Raw genomic sequence first — 25,450 nt, forward strand, 5'->3', positions numbered from 1 at the left:
AAGCTTCTCCCACACAGTCTGGTCTTGGGGAAGCAGATGAGGGTGAGTTTAAGCAGAGAGGCTCTGGAATCAGACTGCCTGCACTCAAATCCCAACTCTGCCCCTGGGTGATCTCACATACGCTCCAAGTGCCTCAGGTTCCTCATCTATACGAGAGGAAAGCTAATGTCAACACCTGTTACATATAAGAGGATGGGGGGAATAAGTAAGTTACTACAAGCAAGAACTTCATGGTTATTCATCTGATGAAAACAGTCCTCCGAATTCATTACTACTACGTATTTATTCCTCTGCCTTAACCACTAGGTTATAAGCACAGCTGTAACACCAGTGCCAAGAACCATGATGGCACATTTAGACTCTCATAAAATAAATAAGTGTTGGAGGGCCCAGCCACCAGTGTGACTCTGTGGTTGAGCGTTGACCTATGAACCAGTAAGTGATGGTTTAATTCTCAGTAGGGCATATGCCCGGGTTGTGGGCTAGATCCCCAGTGTGGGGCGTGCAAGAGGCAGCCAATCAATGAGTTTCTCTCATCATTGATGTTTCTATCTCTCCCTTTCCCTTCCTCTCTGAAATCAATAAAAGTATTTTTAAATAAGTGTTGGAGGGAGGGAAAGAGAGAGGGAGGCAGAAAAGGAGGGGAGAAGAAAGGGGAAAATGAATGAAATAGGCAATAATGGTTTTCATGAGAAAAAACATTACTGCCTATTTCATTATTGCTTTTTATGGGGGGGGGGGAACATTATTGAAGAAAGCTTCTAAAACAAAATAAAATATGACAGCTTTCGATCAAAATTTCAGTGGCGATGACTGGTGGAGGTGAAGATGAAGTGAGGTGCTCTGGGGGGAAGCATGCTTCCCAGTAATGGGCTGGGAGAGCTCTGAGAGAGTGGAGGAGAGAGGAAGCTGGACCTGGTTCCAAATTCATGAAAACACAAACTTCAATCCATAAAAGTGTGTCTAACCACGCTTCTTCAAGAAAATACTATTGTGGGCTGTGTGACTTTATTTGTCTATGTTATTATCTAATCTAGAAGGTGCTGTTAGGAGTGAAGTATATGTTTTGTTGGCTCCCCATTTCCAAGTTTTTATTAATACTACATTCATCAGTTCCCACACACACACAAAAAGCAGTTCGGGGCAAGTTTTCATAACTGTTTATTCATTATAAATAGTAAATATTTACTGCACTTTTTACATGAAAGACATTTTTACAACACATTGTTGTTGGTTGAGGCTGCAACACAAAGATAGACCTTCTCTTCATCCATCACCCACTAAGACCAATGTATGAACTAAACTCGGGACTATGTCTAGTCTCACTAACGCACTATGTCATAGTTCTTAATGCTAAAGGGAATGTATTTGTGCCTACCTCGTTCGTGATTCCAAGCATAGAAAGAAATAAATAACACTGCCTCCCCCCTGCCTGTTTGTCTCAACATCTCCAAAAACAAATTTATTGACATTCTACAATGTCACCACAATAACATATGTAAACCTCAGTTTCTAGAATCTTTTCATATTGGTTATCGTTGTATAGTTTTAAAGTACAGGAGAGCCACGTGGACATTTCTGCTCTTGCCCTGCCTTTCCTAGAAAAGAGAAGAATGTAAACGTAGTCATTTTAAAAGCATTGTTCTCCAATACGGTCTCTAGTCAAAAGGAGCAAGCTGGTGTCGGTTGTCCAGCAAGTGGCGAACATCTTTGCATTTGACCACAGGGAATCACGGGCTGCGAAAATAAAGCACCTGCAAAAATATAGTTCTGATTCTGTATCTATGACCCTGGCATCGCCAAGGTGTCCGTGAGGTACACAGTATTGCACACTGATAAGCAGCTGTGGGAATGCACTCGCTCCTCCTCCCCCTCCCTGCCCAGGTAGGCTTCCATGTGAAACTGAATTGCGAAAACCACACACACACCTCTCCTGTGCTGGGAAAGAAAACCAGCTTTTCCTCCTCTTATTCCAGGTCCTATGAGCAAGACGTGTCCTTCTGGGACATTTAGTAACAACGGAAGTACGAGTGAGGATAAAAGAACAAATAATTTATTTGGGAGGTCCTTTATAGCTAGTCTATCTTCCTAAAATCGGTGGCATTTATTTGTATATCAATTTCCAGTGTGTAAAAGTCAAGGATTCCTCCTGCCTGCTTCATGAAGGGAGCAGCTTAAAAAGTTGTAGAAGTGTCAGCAATGGACATCAAGGTTATACTTTAGAGCACATGTGTCAAACACAAGACCCGCGGGCCAAATCCGTCCTGCCAGGCCTTGCAATGTGGCTCGCACCGCGCTGTCATCACTGCACTCCGCTGCATCTCCATCACAATGACAGTTTATGACTGTTCAGTAAACCATACGGCCCGCGATTTAGGCTGGATTTTAGATTTTGTCCCCTTCTCTGATTGAGTTTGACACCCCTACTTTAGAGAATTCTCTGACTATATTTTAGAACATTCTGCTTGCCTGATAGATCCCTCTCTCTCTATCTCTCTCTCTCTCTCTCTCTCTCTCTCTCTCTCTCTCTCTCACACACACACACACACACACACGCACACACGCACACACGCACACACGTACACACACACAAATGGAATGTTTTAGCTCCTTGATGATCAGCACTAAATGTTGGGATATTTGATATGTAGCCATGTTAAATCATTGCCTTAAAATGTTGCATTTGTCTTTACTGATCTGGGTCTTCCTTTTCTCCACGGCTTTTGTTCAGCATGTTCAAAAGAATTTGAAACCAACTACTGGAGAAAGAAAATCGATCATTCTCCTCTGTCTCCTGTCAAGACTGCCCCCCGAGAGGGTGATTTTTTTTTTTTTTCTGAGATTCTTCATGTCTCGGCTGTGGAGCCTGGAAACAGGGCCAGTTTTACTCCAAGTGGACAGTCCACTTATGCGATATCTGGCTTGAGATAATGAAAGGCACCTGTAAGGAAACACACACAGCTCTTTAGGTCATGCTGGGACGATGCACAGCGAGGGGCAAAATCAGCTACAGGCTGACACTGTCATATTTAATACCGTGGTATCAAAGGATGGAGACTAATATTTTTATTCCTGAGACAAGTGTGACACAACTCTGTGTCTTTGGGATTATACTCCACATGATCCTTGAGCTGACCTCATTAAGAACATGTGTTTCTAATGCCAAGGGTTAGTTCATTTTGGCCAACCCCTATGTTTTACCTAGTGGCAATCAGGTTTCACATCGCAGCAATTAATAACCGCAAGATGTTGTTGACATCTGTTAAGAAAATAATTACACAGGCGAGTCCTTGCTGGAACCTCGGCCGGCTTAGCCCCAGTTGATCCTGGGATGCAAGGCTGAGGCAGGCTGCCACTTCCCCTTCCTTGAGGAAGAGATGGCATTTTTTTTACCCTTCCAGGCATAAATACCCCCTAGAAAGTCCAAGGCTTACTTTGTCCATACTGCCCATACTGGTAGCCTGTGACAGGGTCCATACTGTAGCCCGTGGTGCTGTAGGTGGGTGGACAATAGGACTGAGATGTTGGCAGACTATCCAAGCTCTTCATGTGGTCTAGTCTCTGACTGCAGCTGGCCGACACCGTGGTGGTAGGTTCCAGGCCCCCGGTGAGAGGAGAGAGAGCATAGTCGGTCTGGGGCTGATGGGGTACCCCACCGTGGTTGGTCAGGAGTCCCATTACCTAAAATAAACAGGTGGATTAGGAAGGTGTGAGACTGAGAGGAGGACTGCTGACAGAATAACTGGAAAAGTCCCCTTTGGGTTTCTTTGGAAATCTCCTATTAAAGAGCTATCCCGAAGAAGGTGACCTGAATTCAAAGTAGCAGAGGTATTACATCATGCCCAAGTATAACATCTGACTGCCCTTCCAGAAAAAGGAAAGGGGAGGGCATAGGGGGTGGGAGAGAAAAGAAAAGTAAGGAAGGGGAAGAAGGGAGAAAAGAGAGAGAGAGATTACACCATGCCCCTGTGATAAAATCAGACCTGCATTTCAAAGAAGGAGAAAGGAAGGAAGGACACAGGGACAGAGCTAGGGGAAGATCACATCTGTTCACATAGAATAATGTCTAACCATATATTACATCTGTTTCACCTGTGATTTTAAAATAAGGCATTTGCTTATATATATATATATTTTAAAAGCTAAATGAATTCAAATCAAATTCTTTTCCTGTGTTTCAAGAGCTCGGTGGCTTTTTTCAAAGTGTTCCCTCTCAAGAAAGTTGCTCCCACCTAGCTGGTTTGGCTCGGTGGATAGAGCCTTGGCCTGTGGACTGAAGGGTCCCAGGTTCGATTCCAGTCAAGGGTTGCTGGCTCAGTCCCCAGTGGGGGGTATGCAGGAGGTAGCCAATCAGTGATTCTCTCATCATTGATGTTTCTCTCTCTTTCCCTCTGAAATAAATAAAAAATATATTTTTTAAAAAGAAAGCTGCTCCCAGTCTTGGGCGTCCTTCAGTAATTAGAAGTAATTGCTCCATCCCTAAAGCTTCCTTGTGCTTTTCTCACCCCTCCCAGCCTGTAATCCTCACTTCACCTACATTGAACTGAAGGATTTGAGGGAAGTAGCCTCGCCTAACAAGAGTGCTTAGCACCTAGAAGGGAGGGGGTAAAGGAAGGGAAGGAGGGGGTAAGAGAAGGAGGAAGGGAGTATAAATTATTCTCTAAGTAACTGTTTCCCTTGCTTAGTCTTCCACTCCTTCTCTAGACTAACATCTCCCTATAAATAAGTGCTCAATGAAAAGCCTGAAATGCAAGCCTGTTATAAAAGGTCCACTTCGTTTTGTAAATAACCCTAAAGAGTAAGAGAACTTAAAAAAAAAAAAAAAAAAAACTGTGATAACAGAACAACTTTCAGATTAGCAGGGCGACAAGGTTCACAAATGCAAGCTCGCTGACCCTTACAACACCTTGCTTCAGAAGTAAGTGGATAATTAATTTTGCAGCTGGAAACTTGTCACCCGAGAGAGGAAGTGATTTTTCTCAAGTTCATACAAGTCAGTGGCAGGGCTCAAAAAGCAAATGTGGGGAAAAATCATCTGCCCGGTGTAGAGCCTCGTGTGCTTATGAAGTATCACTGTTTCCCTTATATGTAAACGCAGGGCCCACAATGGCCCGGTATTGCCGTAACAGCTCTGCTGTGTTTTATGGTGTTTGAAGGACAAGAAGCTTAAAGGGTACCCAGAAGAGCAGGAGGAGGGGCGGTGAGGAAACCCGATGCCTGATCCAGGCCCTGTGCAGGCCTCCAAGGAAATTCAGGCCATAGGAGCTGGGATCTAGGGGTTCCAGCAAGGCAAGCGGAGAGACTGGTCTAGCATCCCAGAAATTACATTCCAAAAAACAATGAGCCACAATACCCTTTGGGAAGGGTGTGCATAATCCTCACAACTCAACAAAATCTTCTAGAAATAAAGCTTTAAAATGACCTGCCTTCCATTAGCCCCAAGAGATGAGGAAGGGAGGGAGGAAGAGAAAGAGAGAAAGAGAAACTGTCTTCTGTGGATCACCCATCTCCACTTCTTTGTCATAATATCCAACTTTTTAAAGCTATCTCTAGGTTTTCTGGAGCTATGTGCTGAAATATCTTTTTAACAAGCTCTAAAAATTATGTATATCCTAAAAATCCATCATATGCAACGGAGCATAGTTTTGTTTTATTGGTGATTTGGGGGGAAGTAAAAATCACAGAATGAAGTAAGAATCCAGAGGATTCACAGCTCCAGGAGAATGGAAAGCCACTGGAGCCTGGGCTCCCTCAGGGACCTACCCTACAGCTTATAGTGAGTTTACTTCATTTCTGAAAGTTGAATGTAACCTAGAATGCACTGAAGTTATTTCCCGAGTGTTCTTCAAACTACATGGTATGGGGGTGTTTTCCCCCCACCCCTTTTTTTTTGTCTTTCTTTAAGCATATATAGATGATTTTACAGTGCATACTTGGAAATTCATAGACTTCAATGGATAATACTAATTTATTTAACATCTTAGTTCAAGCCAGAATTTATGTACGTCTATTAGAATAAGAGTCTTTAAAATAGAGGTTGTTCGATGCCAAATGCATTTTTAAATCAGAGGTACCTCTTTGTGTACTGACCTAATGGGAAAGAAGAGATAGGATTAAAAATGCAAAAAAAAAAAAAAATGTGATTTTTTTTCTTTTCATGAAAGGTGGGTAAGGACACAGGGTACAAATATCTTACTGTAAATAAGCTGTGCTAAGTTAAATAAAAAACTAGGGAAAAAAACAATTTTTTAACTATCAATCTGTAAAGAAAATTATCCAGTAGTACTAGATAAAAAGGGAGGATATTTAAAATTAATGCATCCTTCATGAAGATATATACTTGAAACTCAGTTTATGGTATGTCCCTTTAAGGAAGAAATAGAATACCCTACGTACAGTTATAGTTGGAGAGTAAGAGCAGACTTTTATTCAAAACATGCACACTCTCCCATGAGCAATATGTACAAACTATTTTTAATCCTCTGCTATACATTTCTTGTTTGCATAACTTCGAAAGCAGCAATAACTTTGACATGGGAGTTAGAGGGGACCATGAAGATTCTAAGAGAAGAAATGAGTCCTTCCTGTAAGCAAAAACCAGCTTATGATGTTCAGGGAGCAACTTTTTGCAGTTGCTAAATTAAAAAAGAAAATGGTGTATAGGATTTACATCTATGACCTTGAAACATGCCTATTGAAGGAGAGAGATATCTTTCAGGATCATATTCTAGGGCAATAAAAAGATAATTCCTCAAAGATTCTAGGTCACGGTGTCTTTAAGACATCCGGGAGCATGACCCAATCAGAACGGATGGGTGCCTGATGAAGGAAAAAGAGCAGCTTGTAGGCTCTTCCTAGCAGTACTGCGTGGGGAGCCAGTGACAGCTCTGCTTTAGCAATAGCTCTGAGCCCAGCAGCCCAGTCCTTGAGGTGGCTAATGTGCAGGAATTAAGAGGACCAGAGATCAACTGTCTTTGGTCCCTTTGACTTCCCTGATAGAGCCCGAGAGATAGACATTCCCCCACAAACTCTTATCACATATTGTAATTGTGATTTGTTTCTCACGAACTGTATGAGGATGGGGAAAGATGCACTAATATTTTCCTACAGTTGGTCTGAAATTAAAAGTAATAAATAATCGTAACTAATGCAATTCACTTCAATATTTCACATTGGTAAGACTTGAGAAATATACATCTTTTAATAGCTTGACATTTAAAAACTAAAAATGAAATCTCTGTTGGAAAAAAAAATAGTGAATACATACACACAAAATATATTGCTTTCCCCTAACATAATTTAAAACCTCAAATCTCTGTGGAAGGGTCCCATTTCACTTTTATGTACGTGGCTTTAAAAGCTATTTTGTATTTCATGTGGTTCAAGGGAAGCTATGAAAATTTCTATTTGCTGCACAAAGAAGTGGGTAAATGAACTTCTTGGAATTCCCCCAATATGGTTTTGGAATGTCTTCCAGTCATAATTTTTTTTTCTCTTTTAGAATATTGTCAGGATTTCTTTTACAATATATATCCTTTTCCTATGGCAATTGTAATTCAAAAACATAAAATAAAATCTTAATTTGTTGCACAGTGTGTTCTTTCCCCCCCCCCCCCCATAAGTTATTTCTACTATAAGGGATGACATTTTTTGCCTGATTTTTTTTTTTTTTTAATCTTGGGTTCAGGGAATAAAATTGCCTGGTTTTTACAAATTATTTCAAAGGAAAATAAATTCAGGGCTACTCAATTCTGTCTGCAGAACACTGACCACATGGTTAAATGCCGGGTAAATCCAGGAAGTACAAGGACCAGGAAAAGCATTGTCCTTTAATGAAAATCTTGGTTCTGTCCTTTGGGAAAGGAATGTGGGGGGGGGGGGGGATAGTTTTTCTTAGTCTTTAATTTTAAACATATTTTTATTGATTTTAGAGAGGAAGGAAGAGGAGGAGAAGGAAAGAAACATCAATGATAAAGATAATCATTGATTGGCTGCTTCCGTGTGCAGCCTACAAACCAGACATGTGCCTTGACTAGGAATTGAACTTGACCTCCTGGTTCATATGTGGACACTAAACCCCTGAGCAACACCAGCCAGGTGAGGAGAACTTAATTTTTACTTTTAGTTGAGTACAACACTTAGGGGAGGCATCTAAAAAAAATCTATTGAAGATATTTTTAAATTGTTACCTACAAAAACATTTCCTATACACCGTTTCTAAATTGTTATATGGATAACCTTAATAAACAAATCCAAAGCCTTAGAATCATAAGCCATTTAACATTTAAAAATTAAATCATACACATTATTAGAGACAGTTTCTGAAGATCTCCTTAAACTCATTCTCAAATTTCAGAATTCCAAATAGGTTGTTTATATCTTGATTGGAAGATTGTATGGTTCAGGAAAAGCTAATTCTTTAGAATTGCTTCATGCCATATATCTCTTGAATTAATTTTCCTATTGTTAAGATTAAATATAAAAGATAAAAACTATGGGCCAAATTAAAGACTACATTTAAACAATGTGTCTGAAAAATATTTGTCTTGGCATAAGCATTATGGTTTTACCTTCAGTTGAAAATGCTCAGGGCTTATCAGAAATCTAAAATGCCTTAGCAAACTGTGGTATACATCCAGACACCTCTATTTTTGTTAGTAAAAATCCTGGTTCGTGTCTTTATTTATTTATTTTTGTTCCTCAGTCACCAGATGTTCTTCTGAGTTAATATTTAATAGCATACATTTATTTGTGTTTTAGAAGCCATTGTGAATTACAGCTTTCTATGATAGAAAAGGGTGGTTTTTTTAAACTTTTATTCATCCCTCCAAATTTATTGACTATATATATTTTCAAACTGAATATGATTTATTTATAGGACCAAAAAATATATATATAATCAAATGTTTATCCAGATGATTTTTGCCAATATGGGTGCTACCGAAGTCTTCTAATGGTTAAATCTCAGCGACTGCATCTTCAAGGCTGAAAAGCTTACATTTGAACAGCAGAGTCTTTCCATAAAATGTTGTCTTCAGATTCAAATGCCTTAGGAATTATCCTGCATTTGATTAGCATCTAAATAATTAGATTTTGGACCCTGTCGGTTTGAAAGTGAGGAGAGGGAAGTTGCCTGAAGGCAGAAGTTTCTCTGAAGGTAGGTATGGTGACCTTCTCACCCAGACCAGAGTGATGGGAAGGGCATGGCTGACCTTTACCTAACCAGAGAGAAACCCAGCGCCTGTCAAATGTCCAGCTAAACACATCCTTATTTTAAAATGTTAATCATTAGCTCACATTTTACAAGTAGCTATGTTTAATGCATGATGAAAAAGAATGTGTACCGAACAAGTGTGGTTCAGATGTTGCATATATTTGCAAATTTTGTTTGTGAAGAGCTCAGTAAGTACTGTCTCAACTAAACTCTAAGTAACACATATGCTTTAATCTCCAGTCCTGTGACCAATTAATGAATCACTTCTACTTTATCAGTTCTTTAAAATACCTATTTCTCACTAAAGCTAATCTGTTAAATCGGTAGCAATATTCTTTAGGGACTGATGCTTGAAATATAAATATAGGCGAAGAATTAGCATAGAAAATATTTACAACATATATATATATATATATATATATATATATATATGAATACAGTTTACCTCTAGCTAATAATGAACAATCATATTATGTCCACCTATTATCAATAAAACAGAGCCCATTAAAAAAATAAATAAATAAAAAAGCTTATTCTACCCAAATGAGAAAGTATTTGGTATTTGACTATGTTAGACCCACCATGGGCTGTAATAAAATTCTCACATGTTTTAATTCATTTACGCATGCCTGCATTTAATATGCTTTGTGACCACGTCTACAATTAATATGATTTATGAGAAAAGAACATGTGCAATATTAGGGGGAGGGGACAGCATACATTTTTTTTTTCTTCTATGAGTGAAAAATATAACAAAACGGCTCAAGGAAAATGGTTGGCTGTTAGCATAGTGGAATGGACTGACAGAGCCCTGAGTAAACTTGAGGGAGTTAATGATATCCTCTTATCTGACCCTGACACATTTGCAGCATGTAATTTACAGAAGCTCTGTCCAGGGAATCTTGACAAATGCTCCTAACTATGTCAGGGCAATGTTCCATTCTAATGTAAAACAGATGTGGGTCAGATACCCTCATTCATCACTTAGCACCGAGAGTCTCCAACTCTTTCTGCGAGGAATGACATTACCTGCTGTTAACTCTTCTCTGCTCAGAAAATGTCTCACAACCACAGTAGGGCCGTTAAAGGGTAAGCACTAAAACCTTTCATCGTTTCAAAAACCTGTCTGAAAACATGACTGTGGAAAATTGAACATATATCTTGGTTTAATTTCATGACGACTTCAGGACACGTTTGCTAAATATTAACTGATCCTTTGGGACCTAAAATTACAAATTTCAAAAAGGGAAAGCTCTGGGTTTGGGCATCCCATAATGCTTCAATGAGATGGTATTTAAAACTTCATGTCTAATTGCATTCAAGAAAATACAAGGCTTATTCCCACTGATAGCCATTCATAAATACAAACCTTGCTGAACTTTAACTGTCCAGCTGTCTGATATTCACCACAAACAAACACACAAATAAAACACCTTATAATGAATAAGAAATCCACATTGCCTTTCAGAAAAAGGGACTCAACTCTGCCCCCTCCAAACCAGAGGGATATTAGGCTTTACTGTATTCCCTTACCACTAAAATTTCCCTTCCATCCAAACCCCTAACAACATGAAGGGCAGACATTTCAACCTACTAAGGAGGAAGAGTTGCTCAGCTCAACAGGGTATTTTTTTCTTTCTTCCAGATCATGTGGGAAGGAGGTAAATATGTCTGTGGCTGCCCAGAGTCAGAGTCATGATTCCGCCTACTAAATTCCATTCCTTCTCTTCATGTGAAGGAAGATATTCCTTAGGATAGAGAAATGAGCAACAGAACAGACCAAGTAATACTAATTTAATGAGTAGATGTCAAGAATGAACATATCCTTTAGGGAATGCTTTCTGGTCGGTTTCACGGGCTTTGTGGTAAAGAAGAATAAGTATTCATTTCAGACCCATAGAAACGTGCAGCAACTTGACAGATTTAGGTCAACATCTGACCATACAGTCTTCCAAGAACCAGAAGCTGCAACCCACTAATCTAAAATCCTATCTACTTTAATTCCCTCCCTTACCCAATTCCAGGGCCACTGGACCAGTAAAGATATTATGTTGCTTTTCTACTTGAAAATGTATTTGTGTTGCCCTGGCTGTTGTAGCTCAGTTGGTTGATTGTCATCCCAAGCACTGGAAAGTCATAGTTCTATTCCCGGTCAGAGCACATACCCAGGTTTCGGGGTCAATCCCCAGTCCGGATGCAAGCAGGAGGCAACTGATTGATATTTATCTCTCTTCTCTCTTCTCTCCCTCTCTCCCTCCCTCTATCCCTCCTTCTCTCCCTCCCTCTCCATCAGCCTTTCTTTTAAAAAATAAAATGTTCGTGTGTCCTTCATCATAAATCAAGTGGTGGCTATGCCTCCTATTGCCCAGGCAACTCTCTGTAGGCTGTCAACAGAAAGGGAAGCCACTTACATAGGTCTCTGATATACAGAAATTGTCTGCTCCTACAGATCAGACAAAATAGAGTCTTTGTGATTTAGTGATTAAAAAGATGTTTCCAGAGACATAGAAGCATCAAAGAGTCCGTCAATCTTCAGAAGGAAGGCAGAGGAGGGTGGGGGTGGGATGTAAGAGATCAACCAAAGTACTTATATGCATGCATATAAGCATAACCAATGTACACAGACAGTAGAAGGGGGCGGGCATGTGCTGGGGGGTAGCCAATGGGGAACAAAAGGAGACATAAGTAATACTATATGTAATACTTTAAACAATAAAAAATTAAAAATAAGCTTTAAAAAAAGGATATTTCCCAATTAATTAACTCAAAATTACTAAGATTGTTCTTTACCTTCTAAAACATTTATATTGTACCTATAGTTTTAGCTGATTAGAAAATCAGAATCCTCTGCCTTTGAGGTACCATGCTTCCAATGTATCCTGTATCTAGTATCATAAAAGCTGGACTGTATGTGGGTGTTTTTTTAAATATATTTTTATTGATTTCAGAGAGGGAGGGAGAGGAAGAGGAAGGGAGAAACATTGGGTGATGAGAGAAATCATTGATTGGCTGCCTTCTGCACACCCCACATTGGGGGTTCGAGCCTGACTGAGAATCAAATCCTGACTTCCTAGTTCATAGGTCGATGCTCAACCACTGAGCTATACCAGCCAGGCCTGGACTGTATGTTTTTTAAAATACATTCATGTGGTATTACATTTTATATATATATATATATATATATATATATATATATATATAGAGAGAGAGAGAGAGAGAGAGAGAGAGAGAGAGAGAGAGAGAGAGCCAGCAACCAGAATGCCAGAATGACCGGTCGCTATGATGCCCACTGGTCGCTATGATGCCCAGCTGGCTGGCCAACTTCCTGAGCCCCTCCCCGCTGCTGGACCAGTGCATGGATTTGTGCACCAGGCCTTTAGTATTTCAATAAATCAAAACAAAAAAAAGAAAAAGAAAACAATAAATATGATCACACTCTCTACTCCCCACACTTAGACCTCTGGGATAAAGTATTGTTGGCTCTTATTTTCATTGCAGTGGATTCTCATGTTAATGGGATCTAAAATTACTCAGACAAAACCAATTTTTGTACATTGTATTTCTGGGGACTATCATATCCCAAGCATAGTATAATCACTGCATTCTGAATGTATAGTAGTTGAGTCTGTAGTTTTTTTAAATGCCTAAGTGGAATAGTACCTGAAATTTGAGTCCGTAGTTCTTTTAAATGCTTAAGTGGAATAGTACCTGAAAATATTTCAGTCACCAAGAAACTGCCTTTCTTTGATACTATTCAGTTTCCACATTTGCTCTTTATCAGGGAGAAACAAAAGTATATGTTTTTGTCTGAGGTTCAGTTCACATGAAATAAAAATAAATAGTATTATTATTTGATCAAACAGCATTTAAACTTCCTGTTTATCAACATAGCTCTATAGAACAATTCTTTTAATATCTTCAAGTTTTACAGGAAGATGAAACAGAAGCTGAGATAGTTGAAGCAAGTTGTCTGAAGATACCACAGCCAGTGAAGGGCTGATAAGTATTGCAATCTAGTGCCTTTGACCTTGGAGCTCCTTGTTTGGATGGATGAGTTACACCCACATGGCAACCATTTAACTAAATAGGAATTCTCTTTCTTTCCTTACTCCCTTATCTGTCTTACCTAAATAAACATTATTAAGCAGTTTGTAGCATCTACTTTAAAATTACTCTTTCCTGACAAGTTTTTATACAAAGCTATGACAATATGTTGAAGCAGACAATGACATCAGAAGTTTAATAGAAACATTCACTTGTGGAAAAAAAATCAAGGAAACTGTTTTAGAAATAGGCAAATCATGAATTGGGTCTCTACCTGTATTTTCCTTCATTCAGCATTTCCTAGGAAATGTTCCTCAAAATTTGGTAGTTTGATACTCAACAAATGGGCTCCATAGTTACATTAGAAACCTCCAAGTTAGACTAACATGTTTCCACATTGCAAGTCTTCTCAGAGCCCTTAGTAGGCAAATGTACACTGAGTCTCTGAAAGATAAGGGAATATCATTTGTAACATCTACCAAATTGTTGACTCAGAATCTTCTTTCCCCAAAACTACTATTCCAGGGAGCCCGCTTTGGGAAACAAGCCTTTATTCTGAGACACTTTGGTTTCTGGATGTTCAAAGATGATTATGACCTAGTACCATTTCTCTAGAAGTTCAGAGTCAAAGGCGAAATGGATACTTTATAATAAAGTGTGGAATGTGTTTTAACAAGGTATAAGCACAGTAATGTGACATCAACATAGGCTAAAACAAGAAATTCTGCCTGGACGAGTTACTTAACTAGAAATTTTCCCATGGAGTCATATAAGTAGAGGATAAGCTCTATGAAGGGGTTTTAAATCTCAGAACAGATGCAATAGTTTAATTCAATTTTCTAATGCAAGCTGCACAAAACTGAAAAAAAATGATAATGATTTATTTAAATAATGTTTGCCTCCCTTGTTAGTGCAGTGTTTAGGACTAGCTACACTGTCATCTCTCAGCTAAGAAATATTCCCTGAAGGTAGAAAGGCTACCCTGTGGTTCTACAAAGTGTACCAAGGTTCTCCCAATTTGCCATCTTGACCATTGATCAGTAAGGTCAATAGGATCACTTATCTCCAAAATTCTAGTTTACTGAACTTTAGCGAAATGTCAAGAGCAATTTTTAAATATTATACTGTACACTGAAAAATATACACCTCTGATGAAACCCAGACTGTTCTGCAGAGACAGATTCTTTAGAAAACAAACAAAAAAAATAGTACACAAGTAAGGACTGAATCCAGTCTTCTGGGTCTGTAATACAAAGCACACATTCATCCCCTAATTGAATAAATATGCAAGTATTCAGATTTCTGTAGATATTGCCATTTGCAAATGCAGTAATAAATTAAAAGGCTTTACATTGCATTCCAATTCTGTAATAAAGGATTGATTCATGACTCTGGCCTCACACTAGAATCCAGCATAGTTTTTCTGAGTATTACTGAGGACAAAGAAAAACTTTTATTCTAGTTGCTTAGTTATAGACCAAGCAATCACACTTAATTTTTTTCTTTCCTCAGTGGTTAGAGGAATTCAAATAGACCTAAAAGTGATGGGGTTGTTGCATTTGATTTGTCCAGTGTACAAGGGAAAGTAGCTGATGGAATTTCTATTTAAATCAATTCAGCAGACACCAAGAAATTTTCATTCAGCAAGAACGGTTTTCTTGTGGCTCATTTCAGTGACATGATGTAAGATTCAATCACTGGCTGCTGCTCCCTCCTTTTCTCTAAAAAGGAGATTTTTAGCCAAGTAGTTGTTTCACTCAGAATTCTCCAAATCTGTAACTAACTCAAGAGGCTGTGGCTGGAGCTGACATAAACCAGGGCTCTCCTCATATTCTTTAAGGGTAGCAACCACTGCCTTCGGGGAAAAACCAATGGCACCAAGTCAATTACAGTCTGCATCAACTCAACAAGTGGATTAGCAGCACTGTTTTCACCACAGAGAGAACATCTCGAAACCTAATATGGCAGAATGGAAACACACAAGTGGTCCATGGTTATTCCGGTAAAGCTGAAATGGGCTCATTTATGGTCATAAACATCCTTGAGCCTTCATAAACATGGCAGGCCCCTGTGGCCCTGGCTTTGAGCTCAGGAGCTGCTTTAGAAACGAAACAGAAAGAGACTCAGGCTTTGGAGAGGCTGCCACTGTCTCGCTGGTCAAGCTTTGATGCATACCACATCAGTCTCTTTCATCAAAACCTTTCCTTTTCCTTCCACAGATGAATTTCTGGAAAGTGTGAAGGGAAGGAAGTGGCTCTGTTGGGAAATGATTGGTAGCAGGCCACCTGCCTCTGCATGGTGATAAAAGTAGGCTGAGGGCCCAGCCAGTGTGGCTCAGTGATTGAGCATCAACCTATGAACCCAGAGGTCATGGTTCAACTACTGGATAAGACACATGCTCAGGTTGTGGGCTTCATCCCCAGTAGGCAGCAGATCAATGATTCTCTCTCATCATTGAGTTTCTACCTTTCTCCCTCTCCCTGCCTCTCTGAAATCAATAAAAATAAAATAGATAAATAGATAAATAGATAAACAAACAAACAAATAAATAAATAAATAAGTAAGTGTAGGCTGGGCACAGGACCTGCAATCTGTATGTGAAATGGACAAAACAACTGGCCTGGCATCAGGTAGCGTCTAGAATCAGGGGTCCTCAAACTTTTTAAAGTGGGGGCCAGATCACGGTCCCTCAGAGAGCTGGAGGGCTGGACTATATGAACTACTAATTCCTACTGTAACACCTCGGCTGCGCTCACTGCCCAAAAAACCTGGCGGGCCGGATCAGACTCCTCTGCGGGCCGCATGTGGCCCGCGGGCCGTAGTTTGAAGACGCGTGCTCAAAAAATTCCCAGGAGCTGTCCCTGCCTCAAGAGAAAATCTTACTGCTTTGACATGTTTCAGCCCCACAAGAGAAGGTCAAGTAATGACTATGCCACAGAGAAAATGATTGTCTCCTGATATGAAACTGGAAAGCACTCATCACAACCATTCTTAATGAACTATATCCCACCCACACAGCAAGCAGATTCACAGTAAGCCCTGACCCCTTCCATGGACAAAGAAGCACCATCTTGCCTGGCAGCTAAGGAATCTGAGATCCTTGTGAGCACTGTGGTCCAATAAACGACAAGCACGATCAGAAAGGAGTCATGCACTTTGTATACACATATTCGCACATAAAGGCTTCTCCCTAATAAGTTTTAGGATGAACAAATGTTTGCCCAAAGAAACTGTGCTGAGCAATTGAAATCTAATTTGAAATGGAACCACAACCGTCTAATACATATATGCATGAAATGGAGAAACCGCCTAATAAGCGTAGCTGACACCAAATATGCAATTTACATACATTACACACTAATAATCTTGTTTTAATATTATTCTTTAAAAGCAACCGGAGGGGTGGCTGAGTTAAAGGCTTTCTTGTGTGAATAAGAACAAAAGATGATCCTAGCGTCTTCCACCATTAACCACGATCCTATATAAAGATCTCTCCGCTCTTTCTTGAGTTCATTCCTGAGACCGTGTCTCATCCCCACAGAGCTGTGATGATTCAACCAGACTTAGTAGATGAATGGCCGGCAAACTTGATGAGATCTGCAGACCTCCTCTTTGTTCTTGAGTTGCTGAGTAGTGAGCAAACATTCGGGCATTTTCAAGCCTGGTCCACAAATCTTTATGAGATTGTTTTCTCTTTCCTCAGTAGATTACCCATGAAATAGGACAGGTGTACTGGTTATTCAATTACATCTTACCCAAGACCTGGACTAACTTTGAAATGAGGCTTCTGAGCATAGCTCTGACCAGGGGGATGTATTAATAACAGTTAAACATTCTCTAAAACAAAACCTTTTTTTTTGTTTGTAATTTAAGCCTATTTTCTTATTTTGTCATTTGTTTCACTCATAAACCAGAAACAAAAATCTGCCCCTCTGCTCTAAACATAAAATGTGTTCATAATAATCCAGATTTATACCAAATGTATGCCTAAGTATTGCTGAATTGAGAGAGTACTCGGAATTTATGACCTCTGAGGCTGCAAAGAGGACTTCCTCTTTTTAAGAAGGGAAATGCTTAAAATGAACATAAGAACGACTCAGAAAGCTTCTTGGATATCAAATGGCTCCATAAGGGGAGGGGGGGGGGGAAAGTCAATGATATGAGTAAATGAATCAAAACCATATGGGTCAAATTTTCCCTAAAATACGCAGTTTGAAAAATTAAGGAGGAAAAGTACTTGGCAAAATGTGTTTTAGGTTTTACCAAACCCAAAACATTTGCAGTGGTTGGTGAACCCTACGTGCAGCCTAGTGGCCCATTTTTGTATGTTGCATAACAATTTTTAAAAAACTTCCCCGTAACCCACCGATACTGTATGTCACTCAAGAAATCATTAGAAGCTGTCACCAAACACTGTGGAGCTTGTAGAAGTGGGGTGGGAGTAGGGTGGGAAACAATAAAAGGCTGTTGATATAACAGGTTTTGTTTCTTGGGTTTGGCTGTGTGTGTTTTGGAGGTGGGGGAGTGGTGAGGGTAGTGTTTCTCACAAAGAAAGTTAATTAGAAGAGCATGTTAATTAGTCTCGTGTCTTGAGCATGTGGTAGCATTTCCTTGGCCCTCCAGATTCCAAGTCAGAATTCCTTTTCTCTCCTGCACTTGCAGGAAGGTGCTGGTAGCATTCCAGAGGGGAAATACTTTGTCTCTGTTTCCCTGTGTTCTTTCTCTATTGTCTTGCACCAAGAGAACACAACCTTGCTGAAACCGGTTTGACTCAGTAGATAGAGCGTTGGTCTGTGGACTGAAAGGTCCCAAGTTCGATTTTGGTCAAGGGCATGTACATTGGTTGAAGGCCATCCCCAGTGGGGGATGTGCAGGAGGCAGCTGATTGATGTTTCTCTCATCATCGATGTTTCTAGCTCTCTATCCCTCTCCCTTCCTCTCTGTAAAAAATCAATAAAATATATTAAAAAAGAAGAAGAAGAAGAAGAAGAAGAAGAAGAAGAACAACAACAACAACAACAACAACAACAACAACACAACCTTTCAAAAGAATGCAGGTACCGTGAGGAAATACCTCTCTAGAGTGAGTTGAATGGTTTTCTTCTCAGAGAGTATTTTGCCCTTCATTATATAATCCCCATCTCCTAAAAGGGATATGAAGTTCAAACAAAATACAATTCAGAGACAGCAGAAAGTGTTGAGGTCATTAGCCTATGCTCTCCCTCCCCCTCACCCCTCACTGAGAACCTCACTTCAAGTTCCCTGACAGATCCAGTCTTTGAGGGGACGGGAGGCCAAACACTCCCATTCATAGCCTTTGAGCCTGGCCACCGGGGAAATCGGGGTGAGCATCAGTGCCAGAGCCTGTGGAAAACTTTCTGGGATGTTGTGCTTCCTAGGCAAGTGAAGCGTGCAGTGTCTGTTTAGAGAAGAATGAGTAACTCCTGGAAGAGAGGTGGGTTTGGCTTTTAACTCTGGTGATAACTCCCCTGTTGTTTCTGAAATTGTGTGCATTGGCCTCAGTTTTCCCATAAGATAAGTGGGACTGTTCCCAGATGTAGTTACTGATTCCCTCAGAAGAAGATAAACTTGCCAGCAATCCAGTGATGCACAGACCCTTTCAGAACTTGAGGAAAGATGTGAACAAAGTTTCTAAGAATTTTGGCCAATATTCTGAGGTTTATAATGTCATAAGTGCATGTCCGTCCATTGCTGCTCCAACATCAGCATCCGGGCAGGTGTGACCTTCCGAGTCCCTGCTTCACAAACTACTCCTCTTGAAGCTGAGACCTTCCCTGAGTGAAGGACTGAGGGCATCCGACAAATACTTGGATAACATATTTTGATTCCAAGTTTTAGAAGATTCTTTGCTTGAGGGGACAGATAGATTAGAAACAACCCCTCCAACCCCCAAAAAAGCAACTACAGTAAACACATACAGAGAAACAAAAAAGCCCATCAAACAAAAGTTTCACACCTTCTAACTCATGATTTTCAAGTCTGAATGGCAAATGACCCATCAATTTCAATGACACTAGGGGGAAAAAGTCAAATAAAAGGCACATATATTTTAACAGATCAAATATCCTACAGTGAATTGATCATAATGACTCAAATAACTTTAGCTCCGATTCAATTTAAATTCATAATTAGGGGAAGGTCAATAAAGAAATGCAAAGCTAGAGAAAAGACAAAATGCGAAATTATATACACCACGATCTTAGGCATATTTTTTAAGAACATAAGACCCAAAAGGAAGAGCTAGAAGGCAATGGGAAAAAATATTATCAGTGGTTGCCTGGGGTAAATTTTTTCTACTCTAAAGAAATTAAAAAAAAAAAAAGATTTCTATTTTCTACAATAAGCATACTAAATTATTAGTGGAAGTTTGAAGATTAATAGAAAAAATGTGTAAAGCAAAAAATAAAAAAGGGGTATATTAGCACAAAGAGTGTAAATTAACCTGAACGCAAAGAAGTTTAGAAAACTAGTTTCTATTCAATGATTTTAAAATATAATGTAAGACCCCTGCCTCTATTTTTCATAAAATATATTTCCTCTTCATTCAATCGTGAATGGACTAAAATGGACAAGATCTAGACCAGAAGCCAAGAATCCCAGGTTCTAGTCCCAATTCTCTCACTATTAGCCCTGTGGCCTTCAGTGAGCCATGAGCTCTTTGAACCTCCAGTGGATATGTCTGCATCTTAGATGTCCAGATAGAGGAGGAGGAAGTGGAAGAGTGAAAGGAAAAGAAGAAAGCTAATCATAAGATTAGTTTTATTTTAATATTATATGGTCTAATATATTAATAAGCTCTTCTATAAAATAAGCAATGAGTCTCAAGGGTCACCACCCTTTCTCTACTTTAGCTTACAGGTAAACCAGGTTGTTTGATGTGAGCTTTTGTCTTCAAATTTTCTTCATAATATTTTTAATAAAGCCAGATAACCACAAACAAGGATACCCCCCCCTCCCTTGCCTGAATAGAGGCATTCCCGAGGAGTGATAAATCCCAAAAGTGTAGAAATATGAGTTCTAATGCCCAAGTTTTCTATTCCCTCATTTTGCAAAGATGTTTGATGAGATGCTGATTCACTCACTGTCTTTCATTTTTCAGTTCTGTGTGAGGAAATAAGAAGCTTCATATTACTTTCCTAATTCTTTGGGGATGCTATCAGAACTAAGACAACATGCATTCGTATTGGCAGTTTGAGACAGACGTGTTATGGCAGCAATGCAAAATATCCTGAGTATCTGCAATGTTTTCAGGAAGGGATTAACATAATATGTAGGAGCATAGTAAAGAAATACAGGAAAATTTGCCTGTGGAATTTTCCACTGCTTGATACTGGAACGATTCCCACCCTACTGCCAAGTCGGGAATCATAGCCAGCCTTCTTGAAAATCAAGGATTAACAGTTTCAAGGTCAAGTGCTAATAATTCCACTTTTGTAATGCTTATATAATGCAATAAAATACCCTTGTTAGAATGTGCAAGGTGACACACTTATTAAAAGCTAGCAGTTTCACGGATAGAATAGAGATTTGTGTCCTTGTATTTACTATGGTTGAACACTAAAAAATACTGAGGCAATCCTGGGTCTCACCTTCCAGAAGTAGTTAGGCTTAAAGTTTATTTTTATTAAAACTTTCCATCAAATCACATTCATAAAAAGCTTTTCCATGGCCCCAAACCACTTACGTTAAAAACTGCAGAGATAACTCTTTCTGACGTTACTTCTAAACTGTGGGAGACACTTACATGCTATAAACTGGGGCATTTAATGATGCATCCATCAGTCCATGATGTTCATGCAGAATCACATTTATAAATGCCAGCACTTGGCAATTAAATGCACTAAAGTTCAGTAGGAAGCACATTCATTGTTTTCATGTTGTTATTTTCAGCTGAGGTTTAAATCCACCTCTTCTTCCCCCCCCTTCCCCAGAATGTGCTATAGGAATCTATGAAACTTAATTACATTTACTGTTACAAAAAAGGATTTATGAACTTTTGCCTTCAGGCAGAAATGTTTATTTCATTGCCTTTACTATTCATTCTTTTCAACTCCAACGGCTTTGAACTTTTTAGCTGCTCAGAGTTATCACTGTTGTGCAGAGCCCGGGAATTCCACTCCCAAGACGCAAACCACAAGTTGAAGAGAACGAAGGAGGCAAAGATATATGAGTCGTTATTTTGGCCACCCTTTGTGCCATTAAAATCTCATTTTCTGCCTATTAGAATGCCCTCTTGGTGCTTAGGCAGCGGTGATAGTCCCTGATTAGTGTGTAATTGACTATAATTGTCTTTTCACTTTTCATTTGTGTCATTCTGAGCTTCTCTCTGTTTTTCTAACCACCAAGAGGAAAAGGGCGGTTAAGGAAAGATAAAGCTGTTAAAACTCTCACACTCAGCCCCGAAGAGATTCTCGATCGCAATTATAGATTGCCACCCCTTTGTGACATTTCTCCAAGTTTAGTGGGCAGCTCTCCTCACCACCTGGGCCGAGAGCTCTCTAATAAAATCAAGCGATCTGTATTTAAACAACTGCTAATAATGTCAACCCCAGACAGATGCCACATGTAGGAAATTTAGCCAACCCTCTGACATGCAATTATCAGGGCAATTTACTAATATGATCTCTCAAGAAAAGCTCATAGTCCAATGCAAATTAGAAAAACAATTACACCATTCAAATATCTCTATATTCCCAAAGAGCAGTAATTCTCCTAATTCATGCATTTATGACTGCTTTATACCAAGATTCCGTAATCATCAGCTGGGTTTCCCCTCATGCACCTTGTCTGCTTCCTCCTGATTGTTTTTTATAAACTCTGGTGCCTTATTAGTTGCTTTTGTTCACAACTCTCTCAGCTGGCCAAATACCATGATTTTAAATGTGCATGTTTCTTACCCAAAGACGAGAACTAGGGGTAGAAACAACAAACCCCTTGACAACTATGTCTAAACGGAAAATCTCCCTGATTCCATCATAAACCACTTGAGTTTTAAGTCTAAGCTACCACTTTTGATACAGCCCATAGGAAGGCTGGAGAGAAAGGAAGCTGGAAACTGAAATCATGTGGCTCGTATAAGGAATATATTATGGTTTAAATTTGGCAATTCATTATACCACCGCCTCGGGGAATTGGCCGTTTGGTTCTGGTACACAGCAAATCATCTGTCTGGAAACACGGGACTGACCTGAGGTGAAAGGCCATTGCCAATGGCGGGGTTCATGGGGTTGGAGGGTCCAGACGGAGGCACAAAGCTGTCTGTGTAGCTGGAAAATCCATGCCTGGTGCTGGGGAGACAGTAGGCAGAGCTGCTGTCCGGGTTCGAAGGAAGAGTGCTTTGGTGTACAGTGCTCGGGGGGAGCGGCTGAGGTCTGTGCACGGTGCTGCTGGGGTCTGACACGGCTGCAATGAAGAAGACAGTCAGCCACCAAGGTCCCTCGTAGGAAGGGCAGTGCCAAAGCTCACAGGCACCACGCCATCGGGCCACAGGTTCACTTCCAACTCCTTTTCTACTCTTTCATTCTTTAAATGTCTCTTTGTTGTTGAAAGTATTACAGATGTCCCTTTTTCCCATTGACCCCCCTCCACCCCACACCCGCCCGTCCCATTTCTTAACAAGGGGAAACCTCCACACATGTGTGCAAGTGCACAACTGGTTCATGCCCTATCACGGCAAACTCCCCCAGAATAGGAATTCAGAAACCATATTAACAAGGCTAGCAAACCTATGTGGGTAGCGAATGTTACTAATCAGCATAAGAATTAAGCGATGTAAGCTGAGACCAGTTTAGCTCAATGGATAGAACGTCGGCTTGGGGACTGAAGGGACCCAGGTTCGATTCCGGTCAAGGGCATGTACCTTGGTTGCGGGCATATCCCCAGTAGGGGGTGTGCAAGAGGCAACTGATCGATGACTCTCTCTCATCGATGTTTCTATCTCTCTATCTCTCTCCCTTCCTCTCTGTACAAAATCAATAAAATATATTTTAAAAAAAATAAAAAAAAAGAATTAAGCGATGTAAGAGTTGCAAGTCTCAAATTTCTTTAGCAAATAAACTTTCAAAGCACCTCAGAATCAGTGCAATAGTAGAGTTTCAACTGCCTAGAATGCTATCTTTCATAATCCAAAATAACTTCCTCTTATTTATCCCTTTCACCTCTAGGTGCCAACAAATAGTGCCTTTGTCTAAGTTTACTTTCCCTCAGTGACCCCTGTGCTTGGGACCCATCGTGGAACTTCAGTGAATTTCACACTGGAGTACAATTGTCCAGGCAAATTTTTTAACAAAAGAAAAACAAATCGCTTTTTTTTTTTTTTTAAAGAAAAATTGTTTGGTTTCCTTGTTGTTTTGTTTTGTTTTCAAATACTGAAATGGGATAATATTACAACACAATGTATCTAGAGAGACTTAGATATATCCCAAAAACAAACTGTGTTTCTGAAATGTGACTGGGACATTCAAGACAACCTGATGTAATGTCATTAACATGCAAACAGCAACAGTGTCACCACGGCTTCCTCAGAATCAGCAGCAGGGAGAGCTATTGTGTGTGTGTGTGGGGGGGGGGGGGGTCACATTCTACCATCTTGACTCCTCCATACCTTGTGGAATAGCAGTGGGCTGGTACGAGGTCTCCGACAGCTGGTATGTTGGCAAGGTGGGCATGGCGGTGGGAGGGAATCCCCCCGGAATGAGATGGTTGAAAGCCATCAGTTGATTGGCCCCAGCTTGCTTCCTCCATCTTGCGCGGCGGTTGCTAAACCAGACCTATGGATTTAATTTAAAATGTGAGGGCTTCGCTGATGAAATAAGACTACATTCTTAATGAATTTTTCATGCTAAGACAGATTAAAGGCCCTTTACTGACAGGGCAAAAAGAAGTAAGAGCTCTCCACCCTCTGGGTTGTGTTGGCAGGGGAGAGCAGAGAGTTAAATGTCAGGAGTCACAGAGGGGCTTCGAGGGCACTCCGTGGTCTTGCAGAGCCCCCCAAAATCCAGGGATGAGCCTGGGTAGAAAGGGCTGAGCTGGAGTCAGAACAACAGAGACCCCCCACTGTTACCCCCACCACCCTCCCACCCTGATGGATTCTAGGGAGGATCCGTGAGCCTCTGACCACCATATAACCCATGTCCTAATTTGGACCTGCCTATTACACTAACCCTTGTGTTTTATATTCTTATCAGTCTGTCTCTGTATTTCTATGATTATCATGGTCATAGCTCCTGGACAGTCATATAAATTGACCACGGAAGAAAATGAAGCCATCTTACCATCCCTTTCAGTGTGTGAGACATTGTCCTGATCTTAGTGGAAATAAATGCTGAAGAGGTATTTCAAGAAATGAGAGCATGTTATCTAAGGAGATCTGTTAAATATTTACTTTATTATTTCTTTCAACAACAGCTTTAATCATCTATAATACTCTGTGCCACGCACTATGCTAACCAGGTACAATCAGAAAAACTTGATGTAATAAAATAAAAAGCCTTTGAGAAATTTAATAGATAAGTACTTTGTATGAGCAGCTAGAGAGAAATGGCAATAACAGGAGGAAGAAATGTAACTGAACATCTAAAATATTGAGAAATTATTAATGGGCCCCTGGATCTTGCCCAACTATTACACCTGCAGAGTTCAAATGTAGAACTTTAATATTTCCAGGTGTACATGTAATGCTGCCCCCAAAATGAGAGAAGATTTCTAGCAATCAAGTATTTGCTAATTCCTTTATCAAATGTTCACTGAAAACTTAATATGGAGAAAGCACTGTGCCTGGGGTCAGAGGGATAGAGGGGTGAATGAGATGATAGGAAAAGGTAGGATTCCTGGAGTCTAGTAGCTTATAATGTTGTGCTTATGGAATCCGGAGTTATCAATGACACTAAAATAACTGCTCGCTGGAGTTAAAAGCTCCAAATACTGAGAAGCTTAAAAATTAGAGTGGAGACAGAGTTTCAATTCAGTTTAAAGTTTGGGTATGATTTCAACAGGAGGTGACTCAAATGGAGGTGATAATACAGGAGACAGCACGTCTAAGAAAAAAATAAGACCTGATTTCCTTATAGAACAAAGTTAACAATTACACAACTTATTTGTCATTTTTTTAAGTTGTAACTTTTTTTAAAAAAAGTGGTGGGTGGAATTTCTCCTATCTAGAGCAAGAAAGCC

General features: G+C 39.9%; 1 protein-coding gene across 3 annotated transcripts in view; it reads right to left on the reverse strand.

Annotated features, from left to right (window-relative positions):
• Positions 1–2,427: 2,427 nt before the first annotated feature.
• The window catches only part of PAX3 (paired box 3), a 92,675-nt gene continuing 69,652 nt past the window's right edge, over positions 2,428–25,450 (reverse strand). For 2 of the 3 annotated variants that reach the window (XM_036422071.2, XM_036422070.2), the window contains exons 6-9: positions 23,883–24,048; positions 22,467–22,681; positions 3,435–3,681; positions 2,428–2,941 (exon numbers count right to left, since the gene is read on the reverse strand). In XM_036422071.2, the coding sequence (XP_036277964.1) occupies positions 2,907–2,941; positions 3,435–3,681; positions 22,467–22,681; positions 23,883–24,048 (663 nt within the window). In that variant the 3' untranslated portion in view covers positions 2,428–2,906. The remainder of the gene's footprint in view (positions 2,942–3,434; positions 3,682–22,466; positions 22,682–23,882; positions 24,049–25,450) is intronic. The other variant, XM_036422072.2, reaches the window with a different exon arrangement.

Source organism: Pipistrellus kuhlii, unplaced genomic scaffold, assembly GCF_014108245.1.
Source record: "Pipistrellus kuhlii isolate mPipKuh1 unplaced genomic scaffold, mPipKuh1.p scaffold_m20_p_7, whole genome shotgun sequence".
NCBI lineage: Eukaryota > Metazoa > Chordata > Mammalia > Chiroptera > Vespertilionidae > Pipistrellus > Pipistrellus kuhlii.